The sequence below is a fragment of the Oryctolagus cuniculus genome, chromosome 11 (assembly GCF_051225735.1).
Source record: "Oryctolagus cuniculus isolate XC-2025 breed Fujian yellow rabbit chromosome 11, ASM5122573v1, whole genome shotgun sequence".
In the NCBI taxonomy this organism is placed as follows: domain Eukaryota; kingdom Metazoa; phylum Chordata; class Mammalia; order Lagomorpha; family Leporidae; genus Oryctolagus; species Oryctolagus cuniculus.
Genome location: NC_142877.1, coordinates 64,823,438 through 64,849,243, shown reverse-complemented (window position 1 = coordinate 64,849,243; position 25,806 = coordinate 64,823,438). Strand labels below are relative to the sequence as shown.

At 35.3% G+C, this 25,806-nt stretch overlaps 1 protein-coding gene across 6 annotated transcripts in view; it reads right to left on the bottom strand.

Annotated features, from left to right (window-relative positions):
• The window catches only part of MON2 (MON2 regulator of endosome-to-Golgi trafficking), a 124,842-nt gene that overhangs the window by 59,874 nt on the left and 39,162 nt on the right, over positions 1-25,806 (bottom strand). For all 6 annotated transcript variants that reach the window (XM_051846365.3, XM_070052566.2, XM_002711305.5 and 3 more), the window contains 14 exons: positions 25,289-25,386; positions 24,472-24,597; positions 20,707-20,901; positions 12,019-12,143; positions 11,156-11,292; positions 10,260-10,413; positions 8,197-8,429; positions 7,542-7,623; positions 6,672-6,856; positions 5,425-5,537; positions 4,635-4,739; positions 4,267-4,347; positions 4,115-4,188; positions 3,936-4,026 (listed from right to left, as the gene is read on the bottom strand). In XM_051846365.3, the coding sequence (XP_051702325.2) occupies positions 3,936-4,026; positions 4,115-4,188; positions 4,267-4,347; positions 4,635-4,739; positions 5,425-5,537; positions 6,672-6,856; positions 7,542-7,623; positions 8,197-8,429; positions 10,260-10,413; positions 11,156-11,292; positions 12,019-12,143; positions 20,707-20,901; positions 24,472-24,597; positions 25,289-25,386 (1,799 nt within the window). The remainder of the gene's footprint in view (positions 1-3,935; positions 4,027-4,114; positions 4,189-4,266; positions 4,348-4,634; positions 4,740-5,424; positions 5,538-6,671; positions 6,857-7,541; positions 7,624-8,196; positions 8,430-10,259; positions 10,414-11,155; positions 11,293-12,018; positions 12,144-20,706; positions 20,902-24,471; positions 24,598-25,288; positions 25,387-25,806) is intronic.

Below are 25,806 nucleotides of genomic sequence, written 5' to 3'. Positions count from 1 at the left end.
TGTTGTTATTATACTGAGTTTAGTTATCTCTGCCTGAGTATCATCAGTGTAACCTTCTTTATGAACATGCTTTGCCATATTATTTCCTCAAGACATTAACACATATTCCAGAAATGAGAACTCAAAAGGATATGTTATTGATTTTACACCCATAGTTGAATAAGTCTGATATATACATAAAAAAAAAAAAAAAGACTGAATTTATTGGAAAGGCAGAGTTACAAAGAGGTAGAGGTAGAGGCACAGAGACAGAGATCCTCCATCTGCTGGTCCACTCCCCACATGGCTGCAATGGCCAAGGCTGAGCCAGGAAGCCAGGAGCCAGGAGCTTCTTAAGGGACCCCCACATCCATCTTCTGCTGCTTTCTCAGGCAGACTAATAGGGTGATGGATCGGAAGTAGAACAGCCCAGACCTGAACCACCTGTACTGGATGCTGGCACTGCAGGCAGCACTTTACCCGCTATACCACAGCACAGGCCCCGATATATGCATTTTTAATACTTAGAATAGTTAATTCATTCAGAACACCTAACATTGCTAAACCACCTGTTTTTTTAAAAATGTAAAAAAATTTTATGATCTGCATGTTTATAACATTTTTATAAACAAAGAATTAAACTTTTTATAGTCTTCATCTAGAAATATTTTATAAAACTTATATTGAGTGTCCAGCATTATGGAATAGCTGGTAAAGCTGCCACTTGCAGCACTGGCAAACCATTTGGGCACTGGTGCAAGTCCCAGCTGCTCCACTTCCAATCCAACTCCCTGCTAATGCGCCTGGGAAAACAACAGAAAATGGCCAAAGAACTTGGGCCCATGATCCCCCGTGGGAGACCCTAAGAACCTCCTGGCTCCTGGCTTCAGATCCAACGAGCTCAGGCAGTTGCAGCCAGGGGAGTGAATCAGAGGACAGAAGATCTCTCTCTCTCATTCTAACTCTGCCTTTCAAATAAATAAATCTTAAAAACAAAAAAGCTTATATTGAGTACTTCCAATACTTTATAGTTCACAAAAATTAAATTCTATATATACAGATATAAATTCACTTTTAAAAAAATTATGCTTCACTTAGTGTATAATTTCCTCAACATTTGTTCCCACCAAGTCATATTTATTTTTTATTTATTTGACAGACAGAGATACAGACAGTGAGAGGGAGAGACAGAGAGAAAGGTCTTCCTTCCGTTGGCTCACTCCCCAAATGGCCGCTATGGCCGGTACTGCGCCAATCCGAAGCCAGGAGCCAGGTGCTTCTTCCCGGTCTCCCATGCGGGTGCAGGGGCCAAAGCACTTGGGCCACAGCAGAGAGCTGGACCCCACCAAGCTATATTTAAAAACTGTATCTGCTCCTACCATCCTCTAGAAATAGAACTTTTCAGAGTTAACAATAAACTATTAACCACCAAATCTACAATTTTTTCTCACAGATCATAATTTCTTGTAGCATTTTTCTCTTTTAAGGTCCATAAGCCTGCTTTTTACTATGTACTATATCTTATGTCCCTACATCTTACTATTCCTTCAATACCCAGCTCCAGTCGCACTACTTCATCTTGATTAATCTTTAATTCATCATAATATGTATAAAAGTCAGCTTATGTAACCAGGAACAAAGGATTCATAAGAATTAAGTCTTATATCACTGAAAATTGACATTAGATTTTCATACTATCTTAACTGTCACTTAACCATGAACCAAGTAGTTTTTATGTTCTTTGAAAATAAAAACCTCATATCTCTTTTATATCTCTCAGCACAGTACCATGTATAAAGTGAACATAATGTGCTCATTGAATGAATACATCATTTCTTTAGATATTACCATATAAGCTTGCTTAAAATTCACTAAGATATTCTATTAAAAATACTACAGTTATGTGTTAAGAATTAACCTCAGAACAACGCTGTGGTGCAGCAAGAAAAGCCACCACCTGCAGTGCCGACATCCCATAAGGGCACTGGTTAAAGTCCCAGCTGTTCCACTTTCGATCCAGCTCTCTGCTATAGCCTGGGAAACCAGTAGAAGATGGCCCAAGTCCTTGGGCCCTGCACCCACGTGGGAAACCTGGAAGAAGCTTCTGGCTCCTGGCATCGGATCAGCCCAGCTCTGGCCATTGCAGCCATCTGAGGAGTGAACCAGCAGATGAAAGACCTCTCTTGCTCTCTCGCGCTCTCTCTCTCTCTGTGCCTCTATCTCTCTGTAACTCTGCCTTCAAATAAATAAGCAAATCTTAAAAAAAAAAAAAAAAAAAAGGTAGAGCCACCAATCTTGGCTTTAAAAAAATTAATCTCAAAGATATAGGATTTTTCAAGATATCAAGAGGGATGACACTTGCCACAGTGGTTAAGATGCCATTTGAGACACCTGCATCCATATAGGAGCACATGGATTTGTGTTTCAGCACCACTTCCAATTCCAGCATTCCTGCCAATGCACACCCTAGGAGGCAACAAGTGATAGCTCAACTACTGGTGTTCCTGCCAGCCATATGGGGACCTGGATTGAGATCAGGCTCCTTGCCTTAGACTGGCCCATCCCCAGCTGTTGCATGCATTTGGAAAGTCAATCATAAATAGAATCTCTCTATTTCTCTGACTTCCAAATAAATAAAAAATATACTTTTTTAAAAATTCAAGATATTATTTTATATTGTCCTTGTTTTGATTTGGAACAAAGTATAATACATATTTTTAACCATCTACATACTTACAGAATCATCTAGCTATATGCTGTAATATTTGAAACTTATCCTAATAAAACTTTCTTTACTAAACTTCAAGTGAGTCAAATGATCCAAAATCACAAGCCACAGTACCCAGAATTATAACTAAGGACTAGGCAGTCAACATACTTGTGGACCCTGGCCAGCACTGTGGCACAACAGGTTAAACCACCACTTACAATGCCAGCATCCCATATCCGAGTATAGGTTCAAGTTTTACCTGCCTTGCTTCTGATCCAGCTTTCTGCTAATGTGCCTGGGAAAGCAGCAGAAGATGGCCCAAGTACCTGGGCCCCTGTCACCCATGTGGGAAACCAAGATGCAGCTTGTGGCTCCTGGCTTCAGTCTAGCCCAGACCCGGCTGTTGTGGTCATTTGGTAAGTATACCAGTGGATACAAGATCTCTCTCTCTGTCTCTCCCTCTCTATTACTCTGCCTTTCAAATGAATACATAAATAATCTTTAAAATAACACATTTTTAATTTTTCAATTAGATATTAAATTACAGTATTTTAATAATTTTCTAGGTTCTCTTCATGTATTTGTAAATGGTCAAACTGTATTTAGTTCATTGTAGAATGCAGAAAGCACTTCATTTCAAATAATTATTTCTAGATATAAAGAAACTCAAAATGTTTCTGTGCTTCTCAATATAACAGAAAATATTTTGTACATCAAGAGAGTTCTTGAATGTCAGTATCCAAATTACTACTCTGTTCATTTAATCAATATGCAAAGAAAAATTTAAATTTGCAAGGTAAGGAGAATTATTACCTTCAGAAAGAAATGATTAGCTCCTTATTTTCCATTCCAATGACAGCAAGAGAAACTGAGACACATGTATAGTCCTTAATTTTAAACTTGTATTACCCAACTCATAAATTCCAAATACAAGTATTATCATGACATTTTATGGAACTTCTATTAAGTTACATTGTAATTTAAAAAATATTTTTAAATGTTTAGTCCACTAAAGAAATGGCCATAATCTAAAATTGTTTTATATATTTAGATATATCACAAGCCAAATCAACTCCTCTTTCATTTCAACAAATTAACAATCATTAATAGTAAAAATCCAACAAAGTATGCTGGCACACAAGTTGAGTAGTAGTTCTAGCAGAACACTAAGATTATAACAGATGTATATCTTAGATAATAACTAAAGCATGTACCATTATCGATAATCAAAAATAGAATATCACACCTTATTATTTCCATAGGCCATATCCATTGCTTCTAGGGATAAGGAACAAAGTGCATTTATTAAATGATGCAATGATACGTCATCAAGATACCTAAAAAAAAAGGAAGACACAGGATATTTTGATCTAAAGTAAGTAGCTAATAGCACTATTTTTATCAGCTTAAGAAACTGAGTCTTACTGTGAGCTTTCAAACAATCTTGAAAGTATATTGGAAATCACTGGTAAATCTGTCATCACTGCTGTGGTTAGAACCTAAGGAAAACAATAGAATTAAATGTAACATATGACATTTTCAGAAGCACTAATTGGGTAGGATGGACTAGCACTTACTGTACTGGGTCCTTCTACAGCTCTCCCAGGTTTCAAGGCACCACCACTACTGGGCTTTAATCCTAGAATCCATACAAGATGCTGTAAAGTTAAAAAATATACATATCAAAGCAAATTCATAAAACTAAAAAACTCTAATAACTAAACTTAAAATCTGTAGTAAGTTTCTAATAACTAAGAATATAAAATAATGATACTATCTAGGCAGAACATAAACCACCATAAGAAGTACTTCCTACAACATAAGCCATGTCTTTCTCTGTTTTTCAATTTCTCTATTCTTTAAGCCACTCAAAGCACCAACAAGTACTGCTCAGCATTGACATATGAAAAAAATGCTGACCTCTTACCCAAACATTGTAACATACCTGAAGAGTAGCCAAGACAAGCTGCCACGATGTTCCAAGAACAGCCCCATGGCAGTGTGCTAAGTTAAGTAAAGTCCTCATACATTGGATATTTTTGGAAGTTAGCTACAATTAAAAAGGACATAGTTGCAAGAAATGTTACAGATTCTTAAAATTGAAAAGCTTGTAGAGAACAAAAAAAAATGTATTAAGAGATTTTTTAAAATAAAAACACAGTAAAAAAGAGGTTTGGATGGCTTATAAGGAAAAAAATTCATTTGATTACAGTTGTGTTACCATACTGGTAACTAGAATGTTGACTGCATAATTAACTACTTTCTTCAAAAAATACCATCCAAGGGCTGTGGTTCTGGTGCATGGGTTGGGCCGATGCTTGTTATACCAGAATATCATTATGAGCGCCGGTTCAAGTCCTGGCTGCTCCACTTCTAATCCAGCTCCCTCCTAGTGCCCCTGGGAAAGCAGCAGAGGATGACCCAATTACTTGGACCCCTGCTACCGGTGTGGAAGACCAAGGCAGAGTTCTGGGCTCCTGCTTTCAACCTGGGCAAGCCCCAGCCATATGAGACATGAACCAGCATACAGAAGATCTCTTTCTCTCTCTCCCTCTCCTTCTTTCTCTCTCTCTCCCACCCTAAACTATGTCTTTCAAATAAATAAATAAATCTTTAAAATAAAGAAAAAGGATATAACCCAGGTAAAATAAAGTAAATTAAGTGTACTGAAAATTTTGGCAAATACAATGAAAGGGACAGTTAATTAGTAACCAAGTGAAGACCAAGTACATTACCATTACTGTCCCCTGAGGTTGGACTGCCAGAGGCTGACCCACTGCCACTACTTGCTGGTGAGATTCACTTGATGGACTTATCATCATAACACTTTGACCCTGAATGGAATATGCTAGAACAAAGGAAAGCCTAAATAATTAAAATATACTTTTGTAATAACATTCAAAAATGTTATACAAGTATTTAAAATATTAAGTTGATTAAGTTGAACATAACATATATTTCATTATCAGTATAGGAGTAGGTGTTTGGCCTAGTGGTTAAGATGCCTGTATCCCACATCAAAGTGCCTTGAATTAGAGTCTGGGCTCAAGTCCTGATTCCAGCTTCTTTCTAATGCAGACTATGGATCAAATATGCAGCAGGTGATGGATCAAGTAATTGGGTTCCTGCCACTCACATGGGAGATCTGGATTGTGTTCCTGGCTCCCAGCTTTGGCTCCAGCCAGCTCCAGCTATTGCAAGCATTTGGGGAATGAATCAGCACATGGGAGTGCATTCTCCCACGCCTCCTCCTGTCTGACTCTCAAATAATATGTAAATAAGTGCATGTGAATATAAGCTGAGTATCCCTTTTCTCTAAAATGGTTGAAATCAGAATCGTTTGAGAGTTTTTCAGATTTTGGACTTTTTGAATTATTGGTGCTGAACATTTAACATCCATTAAGTAAATGCCAACATTTTTTAAACTCATGAACTCCAAAATCCAAGTTACACAATGCTAATTTGTAAAAATTATAAAACTTTGGATTTCTTTATCAGCAAAATGGAATTAGGACACATTAATTATTATAAACATATTTCCAGTATACTTTTCGAGTTAAAGTTAGACCAATCTAATTTCAGTTTGAAACAGGGTATCATATTGAAATACATTTATATCAAATGTATTTGATATAAACATTCTCAAAGTATTCAACAAGAACACAATTTTTTGAATGTCAGCTTAAAGTGGCTTAAACTTGACTGTTCTACTTGTTCCATTTAAAAAACTAACTACCACATTTCAGTGGCATTCTACAGTTTACAAATTTTCACAATTATAGTTTAAAATTGGTATCATTACTCCCTCCACTTCCATTGTTTTAAAGAGAGGAAAGAAAATGAAGCTCAGAGACATTAATTTCCACAAGGTCATGGAGACCACAAGCAGAAAAGCAGAGGGTTAAAGTCAGAATGCCTATGTCTTCTTTACACTATGTCACCCCACTTGATGGAAAGAACTTCGAGTAAGTTTAACTCTTACATTTATTGGATAGTGTAGCAGCAGTAGTGGTATTCAGTACAGTAAGTGCATAATGCGGAGGCAGGGAACCTTTGCATATTGCAGTTATAAAGGCATCTCTTGAAGTTACCAGGCCCAATCTTCCACAAAGAGCAGCCATTGTCAGTTCAGCTTTTAAAATATTCTCAGTGGCAGCTTCATCTGTGCTAAAAAGTAATGTATTTTATTTAATCTGATTAAATTATTTTAATTGCATGGTGAGATGTAATGAATTAGGTATTCAGTGAAGCTTTAAGAAAATCTGTATAAAAATACTGTCAAAATCAATATACCAAAAAAGGAATTTAACCAATTAATATAATACCTGAAAATTTGATTTAGGTAAGAGCAATGTACAATACCCATATTTACTATTGAACAAAAGGACCAAGAATTCAGATTTAACTTAACATATCAAACATTTTAAAAACAGCAAATTCAAACTATATTATAGAGTCTGTTAAAAACTAGAAAATTTAAATTTAAAAATTATGAAGATAGAATTCCTCCATTACACAAAAATTACAAAACTATCAGAAATGTAAAATAAAACCATAATGCATGATTTTAAAAAGGAAAAAAATAAAGTCAGTGAATTGTTCCTGAAGAAAAACATCAAAGAAATTAAGTATAATTACAAAAGTAGTAATGATTTAAAATGAAAAAGACACTCTAATTTTAGGATTATAGTTTCCATTAAAGCATGACAATTATGATATCAAAAATAATATTCTACAAATATGAAAAACTGATACAGGAAATTACGCTTGGGATGAGTTAAGAAAACCATTTTAGTGTCTTTTTTTTCTCAAGATGCTACAGTACAAGGCAGAACTTTCAAAGAAGTAATACCTGGCATCAAGAAGGAGTGAGAGTGCAGCAAGAAGACCACACCAGCAGGCATTCACCATTTCTTCCCAAACAGCTCTACTAACTTAAAGTGGGGGGGGGGGGGGGATACAATATTTAATCATAATTATAGATATTATAACATTTAATAATATATCAAATTCTAAAATCTCCTGGCTATTGACATGTCCAAAACTCCACCAATAACTCAGTTATTAAATACTATAGCTCTAACATCTAAATTATAAAAAAAAAAAAAAATCAGAGACCTGGCAACTAAATTCATCACATGATTTTGTACCATAAAACACATCTCTGGGGCGTATGGCAAAATTTGAGTGGGATATGGGATTAGGCAATATTACTAGACTGATACTAAATTTCTGATGTTAAGTATACTGTGGTCTATATAAGACTGTCAAATTTTCAGAAAATACACATTGAAGCATTCATGGGGCATCATGTCTGCAACTTACACTCAAATAATTCAGAAAAAAGTACAATGAAATTTATGTTAACTGAGAGAACAGTAATGTAAATATGATAAAGTGTTAACAATTGAAAAACAAAGTGAAGGAAATAAAGGAACTCTATTTTTGCAGGCGCTCCATAAATTTTAAATTATTTCAAAATAACAATTAAAAATATAAAATCATACCCATTTCCTTGTCCATCTGGTCTGATGCTGACTGTCTATCTTGTTCTTCTGAAGACTGTGCTGGTGAAGAAGCTCCTTCAGTAGTCATTGGACATTCTGTCTCAGCCTCTCCTAACTCTCCTTCAATCATACTGGTGATTCCACGAACAAGGTCTAGCAAACAATGGAATGCCACAGACATAGCATAACCTTCTGGTATTGTTGGGGGCTCCACTTTGTCCAGCATCTCTAGGCTGAAGTATGAAAAAATTGGATTATTAGTGAGATGTCTCAGGAATGAATATTCAAAAAATTGTTTCCATAATTTGTATATTACAGAAATCAGGATGAATAGAATAGCAAAAGTAAAGAGACAATACTGAAGAGTTTGTTTCATTTGTAGGAGGATGCCTTCATCGTATCAAAAGAAACTTATTAGAAAAATTAAGGCCTAATCATTATTATAACCATTTTAATAATTTACCTGTCTCCTCCATTTGTGCCAATACTTCAATTAATTGTTGATATTAGAAAAAATATTTACACTCAAAATATAATAAGACTTCAATAGGTTATAAAAACTTTTCAAAGTCTGATTTAGGTGCTTTTATAAAAATTTTTTTCTTAATTTTATTTGACAGATAGAGTTAGACAGTTAGAGAGAGAGACAGAGAGAAAGGTCTTCCTTTTCCCTTGGTTCACCCCCCAAATGGCCGCTATAGCGGGCACTGCACCGATCCGAAGCCAGGAGCCAGGTGCTTCCTCCTGGTCTCCCACGCGGGTGTAGGGGCCCAAGCACAGGGGCTATCCTCCACTGCCCAGCTCCCTGCTAACGTGTATGGTATGAGTTAGGGTCCTAGCATTACTTGTTTGCATATAAATATCCAGCTGTCCCAGCACTATTAGTTCCTTCCCCACTGAATTATTCTTTCTTCAAACAATCATTTTTTTTTTTTTTTTTTGACAGGCAGAGTGGACAGTGAGAGAGAGAGACAGAGAGAAAGGTCTTCTTCCTTTGCCGTTGGTTCACCCTCCAATGGCCGCTGCGCACCGCGCTGATCCGAAGGCAGGAGCCAGGTAGTTCTCCTGGTCTCCCATGTGGGTGCAGGGCCCAAGGACTTGGGCCATCCTCCACTGCACTCCCTGGCCACAGCAGAGAGCTGGCCTGGAAGAGGGGCAACTGGGACAGAATCTGGCGCCCAGACCGGGACTAGAACCCAGTGTGCCGGCGCCACAAGGCGGAAGATTAGCCTAGTGAGCTGCCGCGCCGGCCCCATTAAGCACTTTTAATTAAAAAATAAAGTTTCCAGATGTTAAACTTCTTAACAACATGATTAGCTAAACACATGAAATTTTTCTTATGTATATAATCTTGAAACTTAGATATATCATTATAGATGAGAGAAATGAGGCTAGAAAAAAAGATTAACTAATTGAAGGATGGTAACTCAGTTAACCTTAGAAGACTCAAGTCCAAAGAGTCTGAAACCAAGCCATATATTTCAAACCAAAACCTATACAGGACAGCTGAAAAGGTCCTTTGGTTAAAAAAAAAAAAAAAAAAAGAGTTGTTGGGGTGGAGGAGCAGTGCTGTGGCATAGCAGGTAGACGCTGGTTTGAGTCCTATCTGTTGCACTTCTGATCCAGCTCCCTGCTAACATGCCTGAGAAGGCAGTGGAAGAAGGCACAAATGCTGGGGCCCATGCACCCACATGAGAGACCCAGAAGAAGCCCCTGGCTTTGGACTTGCCCAGCTCCAGCCTTTGTGACCATTTGTGGAGTGAACTAGCAGATGGAAAAATCTCTATCTCTCCCTCTCAATAACTCTGCCTTTCAACTAAAAAATACTTTTTTGAAAAATCACATTTTTGTTTTAGAATGTTAACAGTCTATAAATGGCACAAACAAAAACAAAATCTAGGTCCAGATAAAAACTTCAAAAATACAACAAAAGAAAATAACCTCGACATGCATTAGAAATAGTGAATCTAAAAGTTAAAATAAAATACAGAGAGAAGTATTTTAGGATTAAATATCATCCTCAACAAAATCATTCCTTATAGAATAATGTCACTACTACTTACTAGGTGGCTTTAGCACTGCCTTGAACTGTTACAGTCAGAATAGGTATCCAAGTTCCTCTATATTCAAATGCTGGTAGCAAAGTAACACCTCCACCAATCCCCACCATTCCTGTGTTAGCTGGTGCTGAGACTGGTCCACCTGAATTGTTGTTTCCTATCAGACAAGGCAGAAAAATAAGCAAAGACTTAGTCTAAAAATTTACCACTTGATTACAAAGCAATAATATTCAAATGTCTAGTCAATCTTAACAATTTTTTTCTGATCACCAGATGGGAATTATACAAGTAAATGAAATTTATCAATTTTCTTTTGTTTATTTGAGAGGCTTTGTTTCCTCAAAAACACCATTTCCTTTTTTTAAATAAAAGCTACTAAAGTAAGTAAAAATACTGACAATGTTGTGGTATGCAGTTCATTCGATTCCCCTTTTTTTTAAATCAAAGATGAGAACAAAAAGACCATCTATCAGTTAATATAAAGTGGAAGAGAAAGTAGGCAAAAGGAAGCAAAAACCTATATATTGATCTCCAAACTTAAACCACATAAACCTCTTTTGTTAAAAGAAGTACTAACAGTGCTCAAAAGGTACTAACTATCTAGACTTTAAAGAGAGAAGTCAAGCGAGAACTCTTCTAAAAAGAAGATTAGCATCTAAACTTTCCTTCTATGTTTAGAGGGAACAGAAAGTATACAAAGAAGAAAACCTATTCGAAAAAGAAATGAACACAGTTTTCTCAATGAGGTTGAAATATTCTCTAAGTGTAAATCTTTATTATCAGTATCTTTGGGTAATCCAAATTTCCCTAGTCACATGACTTCTATAAAATATCCTCTCAGAACAGTGAATACTGTAAATCATGCCATGATATAAAAAAAAATATGAATATGCCCTTACCAGCTTGGTTGGTTGTAGCAGGATTTCCAGTAGGAGGGACAAGAAACAAGGACTGGATAAAAGATCCCAGAGCATTCACAATATCACGAAAAACCTTGGTAGAATGTTGTTTCATATCATAGGACTGACAAAATGACCTGTAAAATAATTTTTAAAGTTTCTGGGAAAAACATTCTAATATATTTTAACAATTTAAACATTTTTTATAATAAGTAATGCTACATAATATTTTCAATGCCATACTCAAAAACACTTCACAACACCTAACTATTGCACTAATTTAGTTCAGACTGAAGTGACATTTCTAATAACAAATTATCTTGGCTGGTTGTTTTTAATACTTATTTTATTTTTTCAAACAGTAGAGTGACAGAGAGAGGGAGGGAGGGAAGGAAGAAGAGAGGGAGGGAGGAAGGGAGGGAGGGATCTTCCATCCAGTGGTTCACTCCCCAAATGGCCACAAAGGCTGGGGCTGGGCCAGGATGAGACCAGGACCTTGGAACTACATCTAGGTCTCCCAAATGAGTGGCTAGAGCCCAAGTACTTGAGTCATCTTCCACTGCTTTCCCAAGCACATTAGCAGAGTGCTAGATCAGAAGTGGATCAGCCAGGACTCAAACTGGATGCCAGCATTGCCAGCAATGGCTTAACCTGATGCATCACAATACTAGTCCCTGTTGGTTGTATTAGTCCAGTAAATTCAGACTGATGGCAGGCATTAATCATACATGTTACCTACCACTCAGGTTTTTTCCATATTTAACCCCTGCTCTTCCACATACATACAATATAGAATGTTCTTTATTTAGAAATCACTAATACTTTATTAACCCTCTATTAACAAAACAATGCTAAAGTTTTACCTTAACAGCTGAGGCTGTACACAAAGTCTGTGTATTGATTCCACTGCAACAGCTCGTAACCACTGTGGTTTATCAGCATCCAGAAATTTCACCAGGAGTGATAGAAATATCTCACATTCAGTTACCTACAAAGTATATGATTTTTAAATAATTTTTTTAAATTAGAAGAACTGTAACTTACATTGTTGTATTTAAATTTTTCAAATTTGAAATAAAATAAAATTGTTAACAGAAAGTAGAGAAAAAGAGATGGGAAAAAGTAGTTACACTATAATGAAAAGTTAAGAGCCAAAATAATCAATGTCCCTCTAATTACATCCCTAAAAACACTAGCATATAACATGGTTAATCCTTTATCCTCTTCTTTACACCCATGTGGGAGACCTGGAAGAAACTCCTGGCTCCTGGCTTCGGATTGGCCCAGCTCAGGCCGTTGTAGCCATTTGACAAGTGAACCAGCAGATGGAAGACCCTCTCTCTGTCTGTAATTGCCTCTCAAATAAATATATCTTTAAAAAAAATAAGAGGTAACAAATTAGTATAAATTTTATAGTAGAAAAAGTAAGGATCCTATATCAGTTGGCAGATATAAGATACATAAAGTAATTAGAACAGGGACAGATTTATTAAGTGTTATCATTATTCTTGTTATAATCATAGATCATTTTCTCAGCAAGTTCTTTATAAATAAATAATGTACAAAGCACACTCAATTACATGTCTGATGACTGAATCATGGACAAACACAAACGCATTTATTCAAAGCTGGATGGACTGTTGCTGTTACCTCCTAGTCAAGGACACCATAGGATCTCTGGTAGTAAGATTTAAGCTGATATTGTGATTACTAGGCCAAACTTATTCTTGCTTCTAAAAGATCCATTCAAAAAGCACAAGATGGATCAATGAATTTTAATGCAAGAAAGGGCAATAGTTTAGGAAAGTGTCAGTTTGGTGTGGTATTAAAAAAGAATATCTTAAAAGGTCATTAAAATAATTGTTCCTTTCCAATACATGTCTGTATAAAGCCAGATTCTCTTTGTGTTTCAACCCATGCCACACCACATCAAAACGAAAACAGAAGATTGAGCCAGATTCAAGAGACAAAATGCCTTTAGAAAATATAGTTTTCATAAAAATAACTTTTCATGGTCATATGTAATATACAGGTTTAGTTTCATTACAGGTTTAATTTCAATAAAATAATGACAGAATAACTCATATAAAGAAAAGCTCCTAAATATTTTTAAAAGAGTAAAAATAGACCTTAAGACTGAAAGGTATAAGAATATTTCTCTAGTATATCCTAAGGAGATACAGAGCATCCAAGTTTAAAGAAAGAAAACAGAGATAAGAGGCATTTTATACATATAAAAAATATTTAAAATAAATTATAATTGTTATATATATTACATAATAAATAAAATATAAAATACATATCTAATATATAAAATATATAGATATATAAGATCACTCTGGAGTTACCATGCCTCTAACTTTCACTCTTCAAGAAACAGGAATGTCTGGGTTTTTCCAACATAGTAATTTGGAAAGTCTTTATGTAACCAATTATGGTAATTAATATCTTATGTATCTGGAGAATTTATCTTTGCACACTCTTAGAGTTCCCTTACCAAGAAGGGACATTTTATCAGTTGGTCAGCATCATCTCCAATGATCAAATAAAGTAGAGAAAAGGCAAGCCTCTTCCTTCAGGCAGTAATATTCAATCCTTTCTATAGAAGACTGTGCTATTATATGCCTTCTCCACAAGTTGGGGAACAAAAGTCAAAATGTGGAGAGTGATAAGAAGAAGTACAAGAAACTTTGGCACTGGCAGCCTTGGAGACCAAAGAAATGAGAACTAGGAAAAAAGTAAAGTAGCAAAACGTACTGGGGTTAGGGGACAAGAGTTTGGCCAAGTGGTCAGGATGCCTATGTCCTCTATCAGTGTATCTGGATTTGAGTCGCAGTCTGCTTCTGACTCCAACTTTGCTGCTAATGAAGACCTTGGGAGGCAGCTTGACAGCTCATGTACTGGGTTCCTGACATCCATGTGGGAGACCTGCATTGAGTTCCTGGCTTCCCACCTAGACCCAGCAAGTGGAGAGCAAACTAGTAGGCAGGAGCTCTAACAAATTTTTTAAAAATAATAATGAATAAATTTTTAAAAAATGTAATGGGGTTAAGAATGTGTTTGGGGTCTAAAATAATTATTAATACCTCAGCTCTGCAGCTGAGAAACAGCATGCTCTCAGGCAAATTATATAAATATCCTGACCCCTATATTCTCCGCCATAAATCACAACTATGAATGCTTCACGGAGTTATAGTAAAATTTAATGAATTAATATACATAAAGCAGTTCTATGGACTGAATGTTTGTGTTCCCCCACACCCAACACCAAATTCATATGTTAAAGCCTAATCATCAATGAGATCATGTATTTGGAGCTAAAGTCTTTGGGAAGTAATTAGGTCATGATAGAACCCTCATGAATAGGATTAGTGCCTGTCAGTAGAGCCATGAGAGATTATCTCCTCCTGTTTCCACTCCCTACCAAATCAGGATATAATGGAAAGACAGGAGAAACCAGGAAGTGTACCCTCACCCAGACATCAGATATGATGGCACCTTTTAGATTTCCCAGGCTCTAAGAACTGAGAAATAAATGCTTGTTGTTTAAGCCTTCCAGACTCTAGTATATTATTTATAGTAGGCTAACTTTACCTAGTGCTCAGAATATGTGCTTCAATACAGCAATTTCATCCAAAACTAAAATTACTGATATTTATATCTCTGAAAAATTCATCGGATGAATTGCTAGATAACAGAACTGCTACACAGAAAAAAAGCATCATGGTCTGGGTGAACTTCCCTAAATAATTAACCACAGACTACATGGCTTAAACAACAGAAATTTATTTCTCACCATTATAGAAGATGAAATTCTTAGATCAGGGTCCAGCAAGATCAGGTTCAATAGAGAGTACTCTTCCAAGCTTGCTGATATCTGCCTTCTTGCTATGTCTTTACTCTCTCTGGTGACTCTTCTTATATGGGCACTAATCCCACCCTGAGTGACCCACCCTTATGACCTCACCTAAGCCTAACTGCTTCTAAAAGACCACAAAAAAATACCATCACATTGGGGATTACCCTTCAACATAAAAATTTTAGGGACTATAATATAGTTCACAGTATCAAATTTTATAAAAACAAATAATTTAGTAGATCCTGGTTTAGCAATAGAAACAAAGGCTACCTTCTGAATTTGTTATGAAGAGGTAACCATGTACATTACTGTGAAGAACAAGAGTTGGTTCTCCATGACTGACAAGTAGATACAAAAGGAAAAGGAGAAACACCTTCTCTTCCTGTGAGGTTAACCTAATGTAGTCTAGCCAGAATTCTACATTCAGAAGAAGCCCTCTAAGACAACCCTGTCAATAATTAGGGAACAACTGGAGAGGTGGTGTTGAGTTGGCCTAGCAACCAGAATAAAAACTCCTTATATACTTTGAGCACCACACGGCCTAACTACCTAATCTACAGCAACTACACTGGCCCACGTTTCTTCCTCTTAGTTTTCTTTTCTTTTTGAAAGGCAGAGTTACAGAGAGAGGAAGAGACAGAGATCTTCCATCTGTTGGTTCACTCCCCAAGTGGCTGCAACGGCTAAAGCTGGCTAGGCAAAGGCCAAGAGCTTTATCTGGGTCTGCCAGGTGAGTGCATGGGTACAAGGACTTGGGCTATCTTCTGCTGCCTTCCCCGGGCACATTAGCAGGGAGCTGGATCATAGAGAAATAGCTGGGACTCAAACCAGCACTCACATGGGATGCTGGCACCACTGGTAGTAGCTAAACCTGCTACACCACAAAGCTGGCCCCCATTTCTTCTTCTTTAAAAATACATTCATCCTCTAGACTTCCCATACTGATATTTCTCTAATTATTTTCACTTTCACTATTTTGTTTAAAATATTTACCTGTGGTAAAAACTGAAAATTGATCTTCTTAATGACATTTAAGTCAGTGTTAACTATATTCACAACATAGTTTTATACATACACATATATGTATATAAGGTATATATACATATAAAACAGATCTCTAGGTTTTCATCTTGCAAAAACAAACTTTAGAACAACAATATCTATTCCCCATCTTTGTCCTCTTAGCACCTGGCAGCTATCATTCTATTTCCTGTGTCCATGAATTTTACTACTCTAAGTACCTCATATAAATGAAACATCTGCTTCTTGTCTTTGAGTCTCCATTGACAAGATTTCTTTCTCTATTCAGATTGAATAATAATCAATACAACAGATATCTGAGCTGCTTGTATGTTTTGGCTATTGTTGACGAGGACTACTATGATATGGTATGCAAATATTTCTTTTATATTATGCTTGCAATTTTCTTGAAAGCATGCTTTCAAAACATAGGACTGCTGAATCATAAAATAACTTATTTTTAATTTTTTGAAAAACTTTCATATTGTTTTCCATGGTGGCTGCAAGATTCTGTATTCCCACCAACAGTACACAAGGGTTCACATCCAATACTTGCTATTTTCTGGTTTGTTTGGACTTTTTAGTTTTGCTTTGACAGTGGCCATATTAATGGGTGTGAAGTAGTATCTTATTTTGGTTTCACTTTGCATTTCTCTAATAATTGAAATGTTGAACATCTTTTCATATGCTTGCTAGACATTTGTGTATTTTCTTTGGAGAAATGTCACATCCTATGCCCAATTTTGATTGAGGTATTTGGAATTTTGTTGGTGTTGTTGATATGTAGGAATTCTTTGTACACTGTAGCTTTTAACCCCCTTATCACTGAAGAAGTGATACATATGACTTGCAGATATTTTCTTACATTCCAAAGATTGCCTTTTCATTCTGTTAATTGTTTCCTTTGAGGTGCAGAAGAATTAAGTTCTATTTGGTTCCATTTGTTATTTTTTTCTTTTGCTGTTTGTGCTCTGGAGTCACAGAAGGAATGTTTGCCAAATTTAACATCATGAAGATTTTTCCTTATTTTAGAAGTTTTATAGTTTTAAGTCTTATCTGAGTTGTTTTTTGTAGATGATATAAGGTAAAGGACCAATTTCATTCTTCTGAGTATATATATCCAGTTTTAAGATTATCCTTTATTCATTGAATAGTCTTGGTACTCTTATTGAAAGGTTTATTCCTGGGCTCTCTGTTCTGTTCCATTGATTTTTGTGTTTGTCTTGATACAGCATCATATTGTTTTGATTAGTTTTATGTTTTAAAACCAGGAGTGAGAGGCCTCCAACTTTGTTCTGGTTCAAGATCATTTTGGCAGTTTGGGGTCCCTTGAGAGTCTATACGAATTTTAGGATGAATTCTATATCTGCAAAAAAAAATGCTGCAGGAATTTTAATAGTGATTGCTGTGAATCTGTAAATTGCTCTGGGTAGCATGTATATTTTAATGACATTTGATTTTTTTTAAAATATTTATTTATTTGAAAGCAGAATTATAGAAAGAGGGAGGGAAAGACAAAAAGAGAGGAATCTTCCATCCACGGGTTCACTTGCCAAATGGTTGCAATGGCCAGGTCTAGGTCAGGCCAAAGCCAAGAGCCTAGAACTCCATCTAGATTTCCCACATGGGCCCAAGCACACAAATCATCTTCTGCTACTTTTCCAGACACATTAGTAGGGAGCTGGATCAGAAGTGGAGCAGCTGGGAGTCAACCAGCACTCATATGGGATGTTGACATCACAGGTATCACTATGCCAGCCCCAACATCAGATCATTTTTTAAAAGATTTATTTATTGATTTGAAAGGGAGAGTACAGAGAGAGAGAGAGAGAGAGAGGGAGGGAGGGAGGGAAGGAGAGGAGGAGAGAAGGGGAGAGAGAGGTATTCCATCTGCTGACTTCACTCCCCAAATGGCTGCAACAGCCAGAGCTAGGCCAATCCGAAGCCAAGAGCCAGGAGCTTCTTCCAGGTCTCCCACACACACAGGTGCAGGGTGGGCCATCTTCTACTGCTTTCCCAGGCCATAGCGGAGAGCTGGATCAGAAGTGGAGCAATTGGGACTCGAACAGGCACCCATATGGGATGCCAGCACTGCAGGTGGCAGTTTTACCTACTATGCCACATTGCCAGCCCCAACATTAGATCTTTAGATCACAAACACTGGATATCTTTCTATTATTCTGTGTGCTGGTTAATTTCATTAATATTTTATAGATTTCAGTGTATAAATATTTTCTTTCCTTGTTTAGGTTTACATCTAAGTATTTTATTCTTTTTGATGTTATTGTAAATGGAATTTTTTTTTAAATTTCTTTCTCAAATAGTCCATTGTTAGTGTACAGAAACAGAACTGGTTTGTGTTGATTTTGTATCTTGCAACTTTACTGAATTTGTTTATGAGTTCTAACAGGTTGTTATTTATTTTTTGGGGGTGTTGAATTTTTAGAGTTTTCAACATATGTCACCTGCAAACGGAGATAATTTTATTTCTTCCTTTCCTATTTGGACACCTTTTACTTCTTCCTCTTTCCCTAATGGTCGGTCTAGCTACAACTTCCAGATCATGCTAGTGAAGGTAGGCAACCTTGCCTTATTCTTGATCTTAGAGGGAAAGTCTTTAGCTTTTTACCATTAAATGTGATATTAGTCATTAACTTTTCACAGACAGCCTCTATTATGTTGTAGTTTACTTCTAGTTCTAGTTTATTGAATGTTTTTATCCATGAAAAGGTGATAAACTTTGTCAAAAGCTTTTTCTATATCAACTGAGATGATCTTGTGTTTTTTGTCCACTGGATATATTCCAGGAATATATCCCATTTGATCACAGTGAATACACCTTTTAATGTACTGTTGAATTTAGTTTCTTAGTTAGATGGAGGGGTTGCATCAATATTAAGGATATTTACACATAGATTTCCTTTTTCTTGTAGTATCTATGGCTTAATAGCAGATAATGCTGGCCTCATAAGATGAGTTTGCAAGTATTCTCTCAATCAATCAGTGCTTGGAAGAGTTTGAAAAGGATTGATGCTTACATGGTAGAACTGTTGAATAAAGCCATCTGGTTCTAGCTTTTTGCAGGATGGGGGGTTGATTTCTGATTTCTGATTCACTCTCTTTACTAGTTATAGGTCTGCTTAAATTTTTTATTGTGATTCATTCTTGGTAGTTTATACTTTCCTATGAATTAATCATTTCTTCTAAATTATCCAATCTGTTGCTGTATAACTGTTCCTAGTAAACTTTTATAATCCTTTGGTATTTGGGTGGCATCAATTGTAACAACTTCTCTTTCATTTCTCAATATGGTTATTTGAGTATCTTTTTCACACAGCTAAGGGATTGTCAATTTTGTTGATCTTTTCGAAAAACGAACTTGCAGTTTGATCAATTCCACCTGCTTTCCTTTTCTCTAGTTTATTTCTGCTGTAATCTTTATTATTTCCTTCCTTCTGATAACTCTGAACTTCAATTGTTCTTTTCCTTGTCTCCTGAGGCATATAACTACTTTATTAATATCTTTCTTGTTTTTTTTTAAATGTAGGCATTTATTACCATAAACATTCTTTGTAGTACTGCTTTTGCTGCATCTCATAAGTTTTGTTGTATGTTTTCATTTGTCTCAAGACATATTCTAATTTCCCTGTGACTTCTTTGAACAAGTGATTGTTTAAGATTGTTATTTAATTTCCACCTACTTGTGACTTTCCTCAATTTGCTTGATTTTCCTCAATTTGCTTGATTTTCCTTAATTTGCTTGTTTCATTTTACTGAACTCAGACAAGATACTTGGTGTTATTGCAGTCTTCATAAATGTTTTAAGATTTATTTTGTGGCTTAGTTTGTCATATAGCCTGGAGAATGTATGTGCAATTGAGCAGAGGGCATGTCCTGCAGATGTTAGGTGGAGCCTACTTGGCCCAATGTTGTTAAAGTCCTCTGTTTTCTTACTGATCTTATGTCTGGTTGTTCTACCCATTATTGAAAGTGGATACTGAAAACTACTATTATTGTGTTGTCTAATTTTGTTAATAAAAACGATATAAAGGCTAAAACATTACACAATATTAAATTTGGCTTAATATAAAATTAAAGAAATATAATGCTCTACATTTTCTAAGAAATATCATTTGAATGTTTAAGAGTAAATCACTGCAATAATAAAATTACGATCAAGAGTATCACAAAATATTCTTTATCAATAAATTTGTGCAACACAGATAAAATATTGAGCCACAAGTCAAAGAAGTTGATTTTTAATCCTAGATTTCATCAAATCCTTATCACTTTACTATAATTTGTTACAATATATGAAATAATATGAATGAAAGCAGAATAAACTGAAGATACAATAATTTTAATTATCCTTAAAATGAGCTATAAACAATTAGCTAAGAACCTCAGTTCCTAAATCACAAACTCTATGCTGCCTTCAAATAACAGGCTATGACTCTCCTCAACATACATCAGAAAATGCCATATAAACCTAAGCAAGATTCAAGAGAGGACAGGAGGATTCTTTGGTATATCTAGGAGAATATCTATAGGTTCTTAAAAATTTTTGCTGAAATGAACTGAAAAATCTGAACTCATTATTTAGTAAACCACTTTCTACAAAAAGTACAGCCTGTAATTATATACACAAATACTTATGGAAATTAGCACTTACCAAAAGACTGTAAAACTGCTTAATCAGAACAGACACTACTCTCAGCAAACGCATGCAGATAGGAAAATATGGTTTTTCCACCGGTGCTGGAGAAGATGAAGTATTGGAACCTTGTCTGAACTTTATATTTGGAGAAAACAGCTTTATCACAAGAGGACATACTCTTTCCTTGAGGAGAAAACTAAATTCCTGGTGCTATTTGAAAGAAAAAAGAAAAGGAATTAACTGTTTTGTACTTAATAATTCCAAAACACAGTTTCACCAGCAAATAAAACTCCTTAATAATCATTACTAATAATTTAGCTTTGCCAGTTTACATACTTTATTGCCTTGCAATTTAAACACACTTTTGAAATTCATATTGCTCTAAACAGGCCTAAGAACAAAATGATACTATCTCAGGTTTTTAACAGAGTATCAATTACAGAGGAACAATTAATGTCTTTTTTTACAATTGAGTAAGTGGTGATTATTAGGGACTTTTATTGTAGTCGACACTAGTTATTAAAACATAAAGCACAAAAGAAAAAGAACATATACAAACTCAAGCAAATGAAACATTTAAAATAGGCAGCTGAGGAGAGAAAACTTGATTAATAAAATGTAAATGATATAATTCATTGCCTTTATTTTTGCAAAGAACAAATCCATTCATGTAGAGAAGATTTAATAATTAAAATTCTGTTCTACTTCAACTGCTTGAAGAGAACACAGTAAGTTGATAAAACACACAATGACAAACAAGCATAATTACTTTGGAAGTCCAGGTAATTGTGCGAAGAATTCTTATATTTTACCAAATCATGGCACATTATGCAGAATGCCTTCTTTAATCTGTTAATTCCCTGCTCTTATTAGCCAAGGGTAGCTCCCCCTTACTGACAATATAAGGCTGAGTCTGCATTTAATGACTAACATCAAAAATATTTTGTTTTCTTGCTTTAACAATTCTAATTTCAAGGAAGCCATAAACAAAGAACAATCATCCAATATAATTCTTTCAATCTTATTGAAAATAAGGCACAATGCAATTTAGTCAATCATAATTTTTTTAAAAACACCCCATTAATTAAGTAAAAGGATAAAAATGAAAGTTTTGTCTAATCTCACATCCTGAAGATGTTAGTCACTGTTAATTTCACAACATGTACTCTTCTACACTTTCACATGTGTTTTAAAGTACTTTCTAATTTTTTCCCCAAAAATGGGTTCTTAAAGAGTTAAGTGATTTGACATTCCACACTCATCTTTACAATTAGTTTGCTTGATAGCCTAAATTTAAAGTATAGTTCAATCCATATTCATACTTTACAAAAATGTTTTTATGTTGGTTAATATGTAAATATACAGACAACTCTTGAAAGTTTTATCCCATCACTGCATCTCCCTCACAACAGTGGCCTCCACCACCACTACCACCACCACTAACCACCCCAGCTCCTCTTCTTATCATGGTCATTATAATCTCTGCACCCACAGCAAGCAGTGTCTTTCTTTTTAGACTTCACCCTATCAAAGCTCTTTAAAGCACTTGACAAAAGTGATTACATGGTTATTTTGAAACTTTGTTTTTGTCTCTCTGTGTCACACTGTCTCATATTTGTACCTGCCTTTCTGGCATTCTGTTCCAGTGTCTTGTTGCAAGCTCATCCTCTCATTCCCAGCCATTTAATATTGAAGTTTCTCCGATCTCCAGAGTAGGAGGCCCTTGCCTCTTCTCTCACCATAGGTGATCTCATTCACTCTCAAATCTTTAATTAGCCACTATATTTGAGCAATGTTTAAATTCAGAATTTCAGTGCAAAAGCTCGAGGTGCATAATTCTAGCTAACATTTTGCATGTCTCACAGACATATCAAACTAGTATGTATAAAGCTAACCAATCTACTGCTTATAATAAAAACTGCTCCATCTTAGCAAACAGTTCTAGTTTCTGAAAGCTAGAAATCATCTTTGAAATAGCCTTTTTTTTTTGTCACCCACTGAAACACTTCATTGATATATTCAGCAATTATTTGCTGATTGCTTAATACATGCCGGGCATTGAGCATGGGAAAGGGATTCAGGGTTAAGTACATTTTTCAGTGTCCCTGCACTTAGAGCTTATTTTCTAGAAAACAAGGTCTCTTAGGGTCACTACTCTTGAAATCCTCTCTGTGTGAAATATTCTATTCCCATTTTAACCAGCCTTCACTCTGAGCCTAAGGATGCTATCTTTGACTCATCACCAACCTTCCAACAGATTCAATAACTTTGTCCTTCATTTCCATTTAATACTTCTCATATTTTGGTTTCATAGCATTTATCACATATTATCATTTACTTACTATCCTTCTCCCGATTACACTTCTAAGTGTCACAAGGGCAAGAATTTTATTAGTCTTATTTCTGAGAACTACCAGCACACTGTGACTGATAAATTCTGATTAAAGGTGTGAATGATGATTAAAAGAAAACAAATTCTTATTTATAGAAGAAAATTTTGTAGGACTAAATTCTAGGCTCTTACATAACATAATTTCTCCCCTCCATGCAATACAAGAGGAAGAACAGTGACAAGTCAGGACTTTGTGGGTAAAATAAATCCGTAAAAACTTCTTTGAATCTTTTCCTATAAAGAAAATCTAGACAAATTTCTAATTCAAATTATCAATTCATTGAAATACTAGTCATTTGTCAATATACCAGGCAAAATTATTAAAAGCATCTCTACAACAGAAAAGTAAGTTCCTGCTTCATTGAGCTTACCTTCGTAGAAAATAGAAAAAAAAAAACATAAATATATATACACAAGCATGTGTGTGAGTGTGTGTGTGTGTGTGTGTGTGTTAGAAGGTGATAAGTACTATAAAGAACAACAAAGAGGGATAAGAAAGATAAGGGTGCTGACATGAGAAAACGTTGCTGTTTATACAAAGCACTTGGGGAAGATTTGGTTAATAAGTTATCACTGAGTAAAGACCTCAAAAAAAGTAAAACAGGAAGCCTTATGAGAGGAAAGCATCCCAGGCCAAAGAGACATGGATTACTCCTGAGGTAGGAGTCTTCTTGAGGCATTTAAGGAGCTAAAGAAGGATAGTCATAAAGGGTGAGGACATTTACAATATCCAAGAACATATAGCCATGTATAAAAACAGTGAGGACTAGTAATTTTCTTAGGTTTTAAAATATTTTTTAGGGCCAGCGCGTGGCTCACTTGGCTAATCCTATGCCTGCAGCGCCGGCATCCCATATGGGTGCTGGGTTCTAGTCCCGATTGCTCCTCTTCCAGTCTAGCTCTCTACTGCGGCCCCGGAGGGCAGTAGAGGATGGCCCAAGTGCTTGGGCCCTGCACCCGCATGGGAGACCAGGAGCAAGCACCTGGCTCCTGGTTTCGGATCGGTGCAGCGCCAGCCATAGCAGCCATTTCGGGGGTGAACCAACGGAAGGAAGACCTTTCTCTCTGTCTCTCTCTCTCACTGTCTATCTCTATCTGTAAAAAAATAAAAATAAAAAAATAAAATAAAATAAAAATATTTTTTAAAACCCACACACCACATGCCTTCACGATTAGCTGAGAAATACTCTGTTGTTAAAATTTCAAAGTGTTAGGGCAGTTAAAAAAGAAAAGAAAAGAAAAAGATAACACTAAATTGTTGTATTCCAAGTCTGAGGCTACAAGTCCTTGAATCTTTTAATGTGGAAAACATTTATTCTGCTTTCTTGAAAAACATTTGTGAAGAAATGAAAGATTAGTTTTTGCTATAAATATTATAGTTGGCTTACTTGTAAAAAGACTTGTGGAAAATCATTCAGGACTGACTCAAGTAATTCAAGGCCAAATGTCCGAGTCATTTCTGTCATGCCTACCAGCCAGTAAGGGGCATCAGCATTAACCAACTGACAAAGGTCCTGAGAAAATAAACCAAACAGTGTCACTCTCTAGAATGAAATGTGTTTTTTAAAACACACAGCTCATAAATTTTTTTAAAAACTCAAAACCTCTCTTCTTATATAACAGTTGTTTTGCTCCACAGAAACTAAGCATTGGTAATTCAAATTCTGAAAAACTGGATACTTGATGGGTTATATTTAAACTTCTAAAGAGTCATATAACTATTGACAATATATATAGTAGAACGATAAATGATTAACCATTCTTTTAATGAATAAATTGCCTTTTAATCCCAAATACTAAATGGTTTAGTAAGATGAATCTTATTTTACTTAAAATTATTTATATATGAAAGTAATGTAAAAATCAGGTATTTGTGCATTAAATTTTACTATGCAGACCACAGGTCCATTACTTTAATTTCCATGTTAACGGAAATTTTTTTTTGACTTGTCATCCCTAGTACACCTAGGGATGTTTAATCATTTGATTTCCTTAAAGTGAACCATAATATTTTATCATGTAAATTACCTAGTAATAAATATTACTGTTTACTACAGTAAATGTTCTTCTTTAATGTATTAGAACTATTTTAATACTAATTTTGACATATTTCAAAATTTCACATTAAAAAAGACACAAAATTTCAAAATAAAAAATGCATACAGAACTATGTTCTACAAAAACTGTTTTTATCAAATGAAATACCTGGAAAAGCATATATGCATCTTTAGCACAAGGTTTGAGGGTACTGACAGATCTTCTGTTACTATTTCCTTGTACTAGCACTGGTTGTTCTACAATATCTGTAACCAAAATAAGATGAGTTTGAGGGTTTTCATAATGGCTTTTAATAAATCATATATAGTGTTTAAAAGGTATGTTTAAAATAAATTCTTGTTTATGAAATTATATACTTCAACTAAAATTTCAGAACTATGCCTCCAGAATGAAAAAAAGAAAAGCTATTTTTATATAAAATGTCTTAACATTCTTCACTCTTTTACATTCATTTTAATAAGCTTAGTGTCTTTGTCTACACACTTGATTTTACCAATCTCCCATTCTTCAGCTCCTTTATTTCATTTGAAAGTCACATGATCTTTCAATGTGTCTTGACATAAATTTTGCTGTATGGTTAATTGTTCTACCATCTGACCATCTTGAAAGGAATCACCTGCTTGGTCTGTCACTATTAGTAGGTCAGTTACAGGTACCCACTAGCT